This window comes from Xenopus tropicalis, chromosome 4 (assembly GCF_000004195.4).
Source record: "Xenopus tropicalis strain Nigerian chromosome 4, UCB_Xtro_10.0, whole genome shotgun sequence".
Taxonomy (NCBI): Eukaryota; Metazoa; Chordata; class Amphibia; order Anura; family Pipidae; genus Xenopus; species Xenopus tropicalis.
In genome coordinates, this window is record NC_030680.2 from 121,775,231 (window position 1) to 121,787,287 (window position 12,057).

Consider the following 12,057-nt stretch of genomic DNA (forward strand, 5'->3'; position numbering starts at 1 on the left):
ATATACTGGCCTGGCTTTGCTTTAAAACCCAGTGGGTGAGGCCCAATCTTAAGGGTATTCCATGTAAATAGAATACCATTCCTTCAGTGAATTTCTTCTTTGCACATGAATGAGGACATCTCTCTTTTAAAAAATGCTTTTCTGTGGGATGTTAAGTGAATTCTTGATGACTATAAAGAGCGGCTTGGCATCCACTAACATTAGAGATTTTTCCTGTAGCATTGGAATCCATGGTTATACTAAAAATAGGAGTTTAGTGCAGGGACAGAGGCCACTTGCATACATTGCCAATATTATTAATTAGACACACAAGGCAATATGCCATTACAACAAAATAATCCTGAATCAACAGTTGCACACTTGATTTATTTTTTATATTGACTTAATTTACTTTTTATATTGTTTTATGTTTTTTTTTTTTTTTTCATTTTAATTAATGTAATTAATTCCCAAAATGAAGACATGCTTTTTTAATTACTTTAAGGATCCAGTGGTTTAAAGGGAAAGTAAAGCCATGCTAAACATTGCAGCCCTGTAGGCTATATCTGGATATGTTACAAAAAAATTATACATAACCTTTTGAGTGAGCCTTTTGGGAAAACATAAGCTTTTGCTTGCATCCCCCCCATGTGATGCACAGTTAATCCCACCTTCCCAGTGTGCATTCTCAGTTTGCCACATTCTCACGACTCCCCAATCAGTGGCAAGCTGGGTGGCTGCCAGGAGGAGTACTCTGTGCTGCATCTTTGTAATATTAAGTCTCCAGGGCTTTATACTGATACAAAGTATTGACCAAAGCTTTGTTTTACCTGTACAGCGCGCATTTTAAAAATATTATGCTTGATAACTATATCATAATAATAGTATCTATTTCAAGCATGCTAAGAATGCAGACTCTTTGTTGGTTCTAAGCCAATGCAATGTCAAGTCCTCAGGCCATGTATGGGCTTTGCATAAGTATAACTTATTTGGAACTGCTGTAAAACCAGAAATACAGCACTGTATACAATACTAAACTAGACTCAAATAGAACTATACATTCTAAATTATAATTTAACAAATAAATATTTTATATCCGTGACTCGTGGCATATACTTCTAAGTAAATGTTGCTCTTTTAATTTAAACCACCATTTTGTTATGTGCTCTGTGTGACTCCCTGATCACCTGACAGGAAATAATGCACAGAGAAATTGAAGCAGGCAGGCACTCTGGAACTCCAAAAATGTAGATGTAAAGCTCAGGTTGTAAGTAAAATCAAAAAAGTCGTGCAGTAAGGCACGAATCACGTTAGGCTTCATAGAATTTATGTGTATTTGTTAATTAAACTTTTTTGATTTTACTTACAACCTGAGCTTTACATCTTTTTACTTACAACCTGAGCTGTCAGAGTTGCACATATCATTACAAAATACACTTTTTATTTGTATGAAACAATGTTTTATGACCTTTTTCTTTGTAGGAAGAAGAGCTCATTCAGTCGGAAAACTCTGCTTCCATTTTTAACACGTTGTCAGACATTCCCTCCCAAATAGAGGAAGCAGATGTGCTCTTGCGAGAGGCCATGTTGATCTCAGGAACGCTAACGGAAGTTATGATTGAAGCCCAGAGACGAAAACACCTGGCATACCTCATAGCAGACCAAGGCCAACTGCTTAACTCAACTGCTGCTGTCACCAACCTTTCTAAAGTGAGCAATGCATTTATTGTATGGCCTGTATTAAGGGCTGGCAGGGAAAGGAGACAAGTCAGGAACCAGAGTCAACAGTAAATCTGGCCATACAAGTAAAGATTCACTCAGGAGGCGAGATTTCCAAATAAGCATAACTTTTACCGTTATGCCTACCTTGAGCTGTAGGCAGCTTTTGTTGACCTGTGTATGGAAAAGACAGCTGATGGAAACTTTGAGTAAACAGGAGAAGGGGTGAGGAAAAGGTTTCAAATTCCTAGCAATTCTGTCCAAAAAAAAAAAAAGCTTTTAGACAATAAACTGAGCTAACACAGTTTTTGAATAATACATATTTATAGGAATTATATTTAGATTCATTTTCCCACAGATTATTAGGAGGCAAAGCCAGCGGAGAAAATCTGGCATCACCACATTACTGTTCGGTAAGTGATAATTTCTGCCAATGGAATTGAATGAATTCAGTCAAATATTCTCCTCCGTTTCTCCCAGCAGACAAGTTCTGCATAACTAAATGCTTTTCTCCTCTGAAGGGGATGATGACTTTGAGGCTCTGAAGTCCAAGAACATCAAGCAAACGGCACTGGTTGCAGACCTGCGGGAGGCGATACTACAGGTTGCTCGGCACTTTCAGTGCACAGACCCAAAGAACTGTAGCATTGTGAGTATCCCTTGGCCACAGGCCATGCAGCAAGTAGCTTAAAGATATTTTTCAGTGTAATAGATATTTTCTTCTGTTTCTTTTTTGTCATCTTGCACAGTAGTTTTTGAGTAAGAAATGAATAAGAGCTTTGCCTCACATAGCATTTTGTGCTATAGCTACAAATCGGCTGGTAGGATTTATTGGTCACCTATAATGAAACATGGGGTTACTCAGACTTTGCTAATTCTATTACATTACACCCTTGGTGTCTTAGTACTTTTGTACCTAAGCAAGCCTGGGTTTACTCGTGAAGATGGTAGACAGGGGCGAGCCAAGCTGATGGGGCACCCTAGGCAACCCGGCGGGCCACCTTGCCCCTGCAGCCACCCCCTATCCCCCCTACATGGACCACCTACAAATCTTAAGCAAACACTGCATATAGCTGCTAAGTGATTATTTTTTAGTTAATTAAAACATTAACAGTAATCATTTAATTTAATGCAGGATCTAACTCCTGATTACACTATGGAGAGCCATCAGCGTGACCATGAAAATTATGTGTCTTGCTCACGAAGTAGGCGCCGCAGGGCTAAGGCATTGCTGGACTTTGAGCGCCATGATGATGACGAGCTTGGGTTCCGAAAGAATGATATAATTACGGTAAGAACCTGGAAAGTGGCATCACGTGACTAGTTTGAAAGCCTTAATGTAGCACTATGTGTATTCTATTTTATTTTCTCTCTATTCACAGATCATTTCCCAAAAGGATGAACATTGCTGGGTGGGTGAACTGAACGGACTCCGAGGTAAGATATTTAGCTCCCTTTCACTTTCGAACAATTTTTTTTTTCGTTTTGTGCATAAAAAAAAAAAATTAAATGGAGTCTGTTTAATGGCCCCACGTTTGATTGCATCAATGTATACATTTGGCATGCAGATGTTAATAAAAAAGCAGCATTTATAAACATTGAATGTTAGGCACCCCCAGTGATTGGAATCACTTACCTGATACCCTGCTAGCAGAAACTGCCCCAGCCCATGAGTTATTCCTCTTCTTCCGCTTCTTCTTTCTCTAATCCCCTGGGGCAGATGTGTGTGCAGTCGAGTGAAAAGGATGTTTTTTTTGTTAAGTTTGGCTCTTCACTCTACTGCCCATGCACACCTACACCGAGGAAGAAGATGGGGGAAGAGGATTGACCCATGGTGCTCAGTGGGAAGAGCCCCAGGCTGAGGTATCAGATAAGTGATTACAATCACTGGGGGTGCCTAACATTTGACCACCCCCCAAGTGATTAAAGCTTTTTATCCCTTTAAATTATTAAAAAACTCCTCTCAGCCTCCTTTTAAGTTTTGAAAGATGGCTATAGGAATAAAGGAAGGAAAATAATATTAAATCAGTAACAATAAAACTTGATATCAAATTACAGGAACAATTTACCTTCACAAAGTTTGTAAATTTGCGTCTCACTTGCCCCCTCCAGTGTGAAATTAAATATAAGAAGAGTTATGGGTGGAGGCATCACAGGATGAGTCGGGCCCAAAACTGGAACACTTGTGCCCAAATTTGCACGGTGTGTGTGTGTCTCAAGGCAGCCTGTACATCTGTGCTACTGAGATTTCTCCCAGCTTTGTTAAAGTCTGTAATTGACAAACTGGAATGATTTGATACATTAGTTGCTGGCTGTATTATGGGGAAAACATGGTAAATTGTGACAATGTTTACACTTTGCACCTTCCCCACTCTTAGCAAATATGGCCCATGATTTTTTACATCTGAAATATCAAATAACGTAACCACATTACAAATGGTTAGCTTAGCAAGACCTGAAGTCAAATTGTACTTTTTGGGATAATGGAATTCCAGCATTGGAATTGTCAAGTCTATGGAGGCCATTGCAGGCTCTTTAGCTTGTAATTTATGAGCCTTTTAAAAGTGCTTTTCTTCCTCTGGAAAAATATTTTCTATCTTGCAAGCAAAATTTACATATATATATATATATATATATATATATATATAATATATTAGCCTCCAGGCTTCCCTGCCGCTCCCATTTGTAAGTGACTATACCGGCTTTGTTTTTGTTTCCTGATTTCTCTGATTCAGTCTCTCTTTGGCAACAACTGCCCAGGGCAATCAATGAATAATAAAGGAAATGTTGGGAAGGTACCTGAAAAAAGCAGATTTGTGAGACAAAAATATTTATAACTTGCACCTCTGAATGACCTACAAGTTAAGGGGCTGAGGGGGATGTATACATGTAGTCATGGAGGCGGCCGCGGATCTCTTTATGAAGGGGAAGGCAGTGTGCAAAGAACAATGGCAGCTTATGGCACCTATTTTTTTGCACTTTGCACACTGCCTTCCACTGTACATGACCACTATTAGATCTATAAATAGCTGAGAAATACATAATAATTGCTACTTTTGAACTGAAATTATTTTTATAATAAAATTTAGCATTGTAACATTATATAGTTATAAAAAATGAATAAGTGGGGATGAAATAATGACAGAAGGTGCATGAGTTTTAACTTCCAGAATCAGTCCCTCTAGGGGTAACTGCCCCACCTCCCATCTTATCAGTCAGTTTCCCTGGCAGCTAAGAGCAATAAGCAATACCCTTAGCCCTGCAGCTACCTTAGGTACTGACCTGGGTCATTTCTCATGTATTATCATCTGAATAGAAATGTAGGTGCCCCTCTGCAATAACAGCTGGAAATCATTTCTTCTTCCCTCAAATCCAATAGTCACATGATTTCCAAAGAGAATGTTCTCGTCTGATGATTGGCTATTAGCAGAAGGGATGAATGGTGACCTTTTCTGGCTGTATCTGACATTGCTGTTGTCATGGCTAATGTATTACACCACCAATGTAGGCAATTGGAAGCCCTACATGTAATCATTCTATGGAGGATTAAAGGTTGCCTTATGGATAGTACAAAAAAATTAAATTACAGCTATATGACTATAAGCAGGTATAGATTATACACTGAATGCTAAGGGCTGAGGATTTGGTGTATTCCTGACAGATGGTGCAGGTTCCCAGGGCTTATCAGTATTAGGGTACAAAGCAAAGTGATTACCTTAGGCATTTCTTGTTGAGACATCCCTGAGTAAAAGTGGCCATACACTACAAGGTCGCCAGACGAGCGGATCTTCTCCCTTCCCCTATGCCCACCTAAGGTGGGCAATATCGGGCTAATTTGATCATTTGGCCCTAGGGCCAAACAATCAAATTACAACGGCGGGCATAGGCACTGATGCGATGTAAAATCAAACCTGCCCAATAGAGATCTGGCAGGTAGGCCCGTCAGGGGGTGCATATACACAGGCATATAAGATGCCGAATTGGCAGCTGAAATCTGCCCAAGTATGGCCACTTTAATGTTGGCCACACGCAAGCTGATTCCCCTGACAAGGCACAGCAATCTTATCTGTGTGTCTGGAAGAAGCAGGTTGTGAATAATTAGGCTAGTACTAACCAAATTACACTGATTTGAGTTATCTGCCTCTGGGGCAATCTGTTAGATGGAGCAGGGCCACTATCTTTCCTGTCAGCTGATAAGAATAGTTGGATTGGGATACGCACATATACACTCCCCCTACCCAATTTTTATTGTGTTGAGAAGTAATTTATTGCCCAATGTGACTAAAGGTGGCCATACACGTGGCGATCTGACGATGTTTCGTACGACCATCGGTCGCACGAAACATCGTAAGATCCGCCACACACCATTCAGGGCTGAATCGGCAGGTAAGGAGGTAGAAACAATAGGATTTCTACCTCCTTCTGCCGATTCAGCTCTGAAGGGAGAATTTTGGTCAGGCGCCTTCTATGGCGCCCGATCAAAATTTTCAAACTGGTCCGATCGGCGAGCCGTCCGATATCAGCAGCTTCCTGTGATATCGGTCGACTCGCCGACATGCCATACACGCACCGATTATCGTATTATTACCGTATTATTCGTACGATAATATCGGTGCGTGTATGGCCACCTTAAGGGCTCTGGCACACAGGGAGATTAGTCGCCCGCGACAAAACTCCCTGTTCGCGGGCGACTAATCTCCCCGAGTTGCCTTCCCCTGCCATCCCACCGGCGAACATGTAAGTCGCCGGCGGGATGGCACACGCGGCGGCGCGATTTCGCGCAAATCGCCGAAAAAGCCTCGTGAGTCTGTTTCGGCAATTTCGCTCAATGGTTGGTTGTTTGTCATTAAAGGAATACTGTCATGGGAAAACATGTTTTTTTTTTTTTTTCAAAACACATCAGTTAATAGAGTTTCTCCAGCAGAATCCTGCATTGAAATTCAAAGTATACCATAAAAATCACAACAGTATCCCTTTAAAGCAGAGTAATAGGATCTCATGTTAAACTTTACAGTCTTGTTATTATTTTCTCTCACATTAGCACCCTATTTCACTTGTCCTGGCCGCTAATCTCTTTCCCTTCCCTTCTGCAGGCTGGTTCCCAGCAAAGTTTGTAGAAATTCTTGATGAGAGGAGCAAAGAGGTAATTTTTTTATAAGTAGCAAAACCTTTACAAAAAGAGTCTGAGACATACTATTTCCAAGTATACTAGTACTTTTGTATTTTCCATGTCCTCATAATATCAACAATCCAAATCATAAAACAGAGAACTGCTACTACTCTAAACTGTTTGCACTGATTTTTACCGGCGTACTCATCTTCTGCCTTCACATTCCAGTACTCGGTTGCTGGGGATGACTCTGTGACAGAAGGCATCACAGACCTGGTTCGAGGGACCCTCTGTCCAAGCATCAAATCAATCTTTGAACATGGACTGAAAAAGCCATCTTTATTGGGAGGTCCTTGTCACCCATGGCTCTTTATAGAAGAGGTAAATCCATCCGGCTTTGGTTGCAGCGTATATATCTACTTAGGATATACTGTATATTAAAAATGTGCTATGAAATAGCAGTTACTCAATAACCGTGGCTGAAAAAATACACTCCTGGCAAACTCCTTACCCAAACAACTCCACCCTAACTTTATATGATCCGGCAGTGTTTATGACATTAAAAAAATACAAGATACTGCCACCCACATTTATTTATGAATTTGGATAACTGTTGTTGTGAAACACCATAAATCCAAAGCAGATACCTTTGTGATCTGACAAACTGCTTGCAAGCTGACAGTTGCAGGTTACCATTCACCTTACACTGCTCACTACACAAGCAAAGGGTTCAGATCATGGCAGTTGCACAGTGCACAAGAACGGGCTGAGCTAAGCAGGACTGCCAGTGGCCACATGTAGCTGCAGTAAGGCAGAGCTAAAGGCAGAGCTGATGTCCAGAACATCTGAGAAACCAAGCAAAAATAGAAGTGTGCTCTCAGCTTGGGATTCAGAATAGGCTGTGGCTTTTCAAGTTTAAGACCCCCCACCAGCCCAACAAGTAGTTACTGTCTATGGCATCTTACAGCAGCCCCTCTGGCATTTGCCAGAATCCACAGATTGCCAGTCCGGGCCTGGCTTGCACTCAGATCCTAGTAATATGCTTAAAAGCCTTTAACCTGATTTTTACCATTTTCAGGCAGCCAGCCGAGAGGTAGAGAGAGACTTTGACTCGGTTTATTCTCGCCTTGTCCTGTGCAAGACCTACAGGTAAACCAGAAATCATCTTCTTCTGCTTTTATGAATTGTATCTTTACTATCGCATATAAAGTCAAATAGCTCTAATCTAGTCTGGCCCCTGTTCATACAATATATGCTGCCCAACATTCTGCACTCAGTGGGAAGACATACCACATATGTGAGGACCAGATTATATGCGAATTGTATTATCATAGAAAGAAGTTTGTAGAGCTACTAAGCAGTGTGAGGTCCACAAGAATCTGTTGGAAGGCCATATTTAGCCCAGGGGCCTCCAGCTGGACAGACCATAATTAAACCCCCTAGAATATGCAGTGCTGTGAAATGTATACAGCCCCAGTGTAGTGGTAGGGGCTAGGGGTGGTGTAGGGGTGTTTGGCTACATTTTACATTAAACACAGACTGGTAACGTGCCCATTCAGGTACAGATCTGTCGGTTGGGTTGGTTTACTGATGTTAGCTTCCTTATCAGCACTGCATACAGTATATGGATCTCTTGAGAAGCAGTTTAGACATTAGAACATTCTATAATCTTATTGTTTCACTGTTTCTACATACGTACGTGTGTGTGTTTCAGTGTGGGATGGCATCACAGATTTACATTTACCCTTGTGTGTATCCATCACCAGCTTGCTGTCCTGGTTCCTTGCTTAGCATTGCTTTTCTCTTACAGATTGGATGAAGATGGCAAAGTGTTAACGCCAGAGGAACTGCTCTATCGGGTTAGTAGATACATTGGTTTGTTCCAAGCATTTGCACCACATACATGGCATGGGACACAAATTCAAATGGACTAAAAACAAAATGAGTTCAGTTAAATAACATTGGCTATAAAGGGGCCAGGTCAGGGTATACCTAAAGCAGCATTTGTTTCAGTTTGAGATTTTTGTTTGGTGGGTTGATAGAGCAAGAGACCCTTTATGTGTTTCATTCACAAATAATGATTTCAGGTTTGTCAGAATTTGGGGCCATTTAGTACGGTCATGTCTAGTGCTGCCATTATAACAAGAGCCTAAGTCACTTGCAGATGATGTATTCTCCTGCCTTTCTCTCTCTCTCTTTCGTACAGGGGGTGCAGTCTGTAAATGTCAGCCATGATGCAGCCCATGCACAGATGGATGTGAAGCTCCGGTCTCTCATTTGCATTGGCCTCAAGTAAGTCATTAATCATGAACGTCTGGCATTTTGTGTAGGTTTTTATTCTCTCTGGAATTCGTTATTATGTGAATTTTTGTGTTTTATCTGTTTCCAGCTGAACTCCCGACTATGGTGCATGTTTTTGCCTCTAACATCCAACTCTTTGTTTTATGAGAAGGTTGCAACATTAAATTAGGAGTCCTATTATTTAGGCTCAGGCTGGAAGATTAGATGCCAGGGAGGGGACGTGCTGTGCCTGTTTCCAAAGCATTAAACTTGTACAGTAGCTGATATTGCATAAGGTTATATGTATATTAATATGATGGCCATCTGCCACTGCCACGTTCCCTCCCAAGAATGAACACCTTTTCTGCCTCGCAAACGCAAGCACATTTGACATATACATGTAATGGAGATATGCACATCCTAATGTACAATTTTTCTTTTTAGCACTTTTTCAATTTGTTATTCGTTTACATGTTATTAGTGGTATTACACTGTTAAAACAGCTTTGTAGCTTCTATCTGGCCAGAAAGCCATAAGCTTAAATCACTGATGCTTCTCTGCTCTGTTCTGTCACCCGTCACAAGTGTCTGGAGACTCCTCATTGGTCAGTAACCTAAGCTTATGACTTTCTGTCTGAACATAACAGCAATGGGCACCCTGCTAAAATGTAAACTAAAAAAAATCTTCTCAATTGCAGAAAGACACTCTAAGTTTCTATGAGATCTGCTTCACAAGTATGTGCCCTAAATCCCTATTTGGCCTTGGATGGCTCCCCACATGGCTACATAATAACATATTTATATAAAATAATTGGAGTGAAAGCACTGTATACAGTCCTGATCTCAGCCCAGTTGAACCCCTGTAAGACAAATTGGAATCCAAATACAAGTCGGGCTTGATCCCCAACATCAGTGCCCAACTTCTTAGTTATCTACAGGAGCAAATACCACCACCAACAACAAGCATAATATAATTGTTGTGTAGAAAAGTAGTTCCTTGCCAGTAATACCAATCTCAACAGATTCTGGAGCCTTTTTGTTCACCTACATCTGTCCCAATTGTTTATTGTGAATTTGATATATTACTAGAACTCATGAATGCCCTGTCTTTGCCCCAGCGAGCAGGTGCTGCACCTTTGGCTTGAAGTGTTGTGTTCCAGCCTGCCAACAGTAGAGAAGTGGTACCAGCCATGGTCTTTCTTAAGGAGTCCTGGGTGGGTACAGATCAAGTGTGAGTTAAGGTAAGTGCCAGTCATATAGGTACCAATCTGCTCTTCTTCCTAAATGCCACTCTCAGTGTTCCCTCAGGAGTTATGGCACTGTTAAGGATTTCGTAGTAGTAGTAGTTTGTCTTTTAATGGTGATTTAGACATGACGGAGACTTTTCCCTTGGTTATTGCCCAGTAACCCTATCATCATTCTGCCACTATTTTGATAATTAGGGGAGCTCTGTGATAAAGTGTTTTACCTTGGCAGGTAGAATGGCAGTACAACAGAATGGGCACAAATATATAGGATTTTTGTGTAGAATACTAGCAACACTGACTTATACGCAATTGTTAAAGGGAAAAAAAAATATATATATATATAATTAATACACAAAAGCCCTGAATATCATGCAAATTATCCTTATAAACAGTGCTTGTTGATGTTATCAGTTCAGTCACATGACTCACTGAACCTTGTGTATTAAAATAAATAATGTACCCCTGCATAAAAGTACTCGGCCTTTTGCCTTTTATATGGTTATGGTAGTCATTGGCGACTATATATATATATATATATATATATATATATATATATATATATATATATATATATATATATATATATATATATATATATATATATATATATATAATAGTATACAGGGAGGAGCACACCCTATAAAAGTCCAAATGCCCTTGGTGCAGGTCAAAAAACAAAAATATAATAGAAAGAGTGCCGCACACATAGGGACTTGATACAAAAGAAAAAGTGGTTTTATTGAAAAAATTCCTTTTTTTCAATAAAACCACTTTTTCTTTTGTATCAAGTCCCTATGTGTGCGGCACTCTTTCTATTATTTATTTATATATACAGGTATCGGACCCCTTATCCGGAAACCCATTATCCAGAAAGCTCCGAATTACGGGATGCCCGTCTCCCATAGACTCCATTTTAATCAAATAATTCAAAATTTTACAACTGATTTCCTTTTTCTCTGTAGAAAAAAAACAGAACCTTTTAATTGATCCCAACTAAGATACAATTAATCCTTATTGGATGCAAAACAATCCTATTGGGGTTAATTAATGTTTTATTGATTTTTTTAGTAGACTTAAGGTACGGAGATCCAAATTACAGAAAGACCCCTTATCTGGAATACCCTTGGTCCCGAGCATTCTGGATAATGGGTCCCATACCTGTGTGTATATATATATATATATATATATATATATATATATAATTATATGTGTGTGTATATATTAATATTTTATATTTAATATATATAATAAATGGTTTTTAGTTTTATTTTAAAAAAGAAAAAATAACAGAAAACAAACATATTTGGCTCTTCCTTCAAGGCTTGGTGCAACTGTTGTATATTATTATATTCACAGTGACATTTCCTGGGCAAAAGACCATATGTAACATGTATCGGGGTGTACATAGAGTTTAGCCATCTGGTAGAGAGATATATTGGGGTTGGCATCCAACCACGGCCCACATATTTCCTCAAATTTCCCAGGTGTGCCCCAAGCATTGAATGTTTGACTAAGTTTGATTAAGGGTAGTGTTCCGTATATTAACTCAACCCATTGTTTGAATTGGGGCTCATCCATTTCATAATTACTAACTTTTTTTCAGAGCGCAGAAGTGTTCTAGATTTTTGTAGGGTTACTGTTTCATCTATTATACCCAGTAAGCAGGTCTCAGAAGATCTAATTCCAGGAAGGGATAGGGGGACGACTTATAATATCTTTATAT

General features: G+C 39.8%; 1 protein-coding gene across 2 annotated transcripts in view; it reads left to right on the forward strand.

Annotated features, from left to right (window-relative positions):
- sgsm3 (small G protein signaling modulator 3) overlaps nt 1-12,057 on the forward strand; it is a 28,485-nt gene that overhangs the window by 14,692 nt on the left and 1,736 nt on the right. For both annotated transcript variants that reach the window (XM_012960675.3, NM_001130365.1), the window contains 11 exon segments: nt 1,462-1,689; nt 2,057-2,111; nt 2,220-2,347; nt 2,834-2,989; nt 3,081-3,135; nt 6,792-6,841; nt 7,037-7,189; nt 7,887-7,957; nt 8,619-8,667; nt 9,015-9,100; nt 10,206-10,328. In XM_012960675.3, coding sequence (XP_012816129.1) covers nt 1,462-1,689; nt 2,057-2,111; nt 2,220-2,347; nt 2,834-2,989; nt 3,081-3,135; nt 6,792-6,841; nt 7,037-7,189; nt 7,887-7,957; nt 8,619-8,667; nt 9,015-9,100; nt 10,206-10,328 — 1,154 coding nt within the window.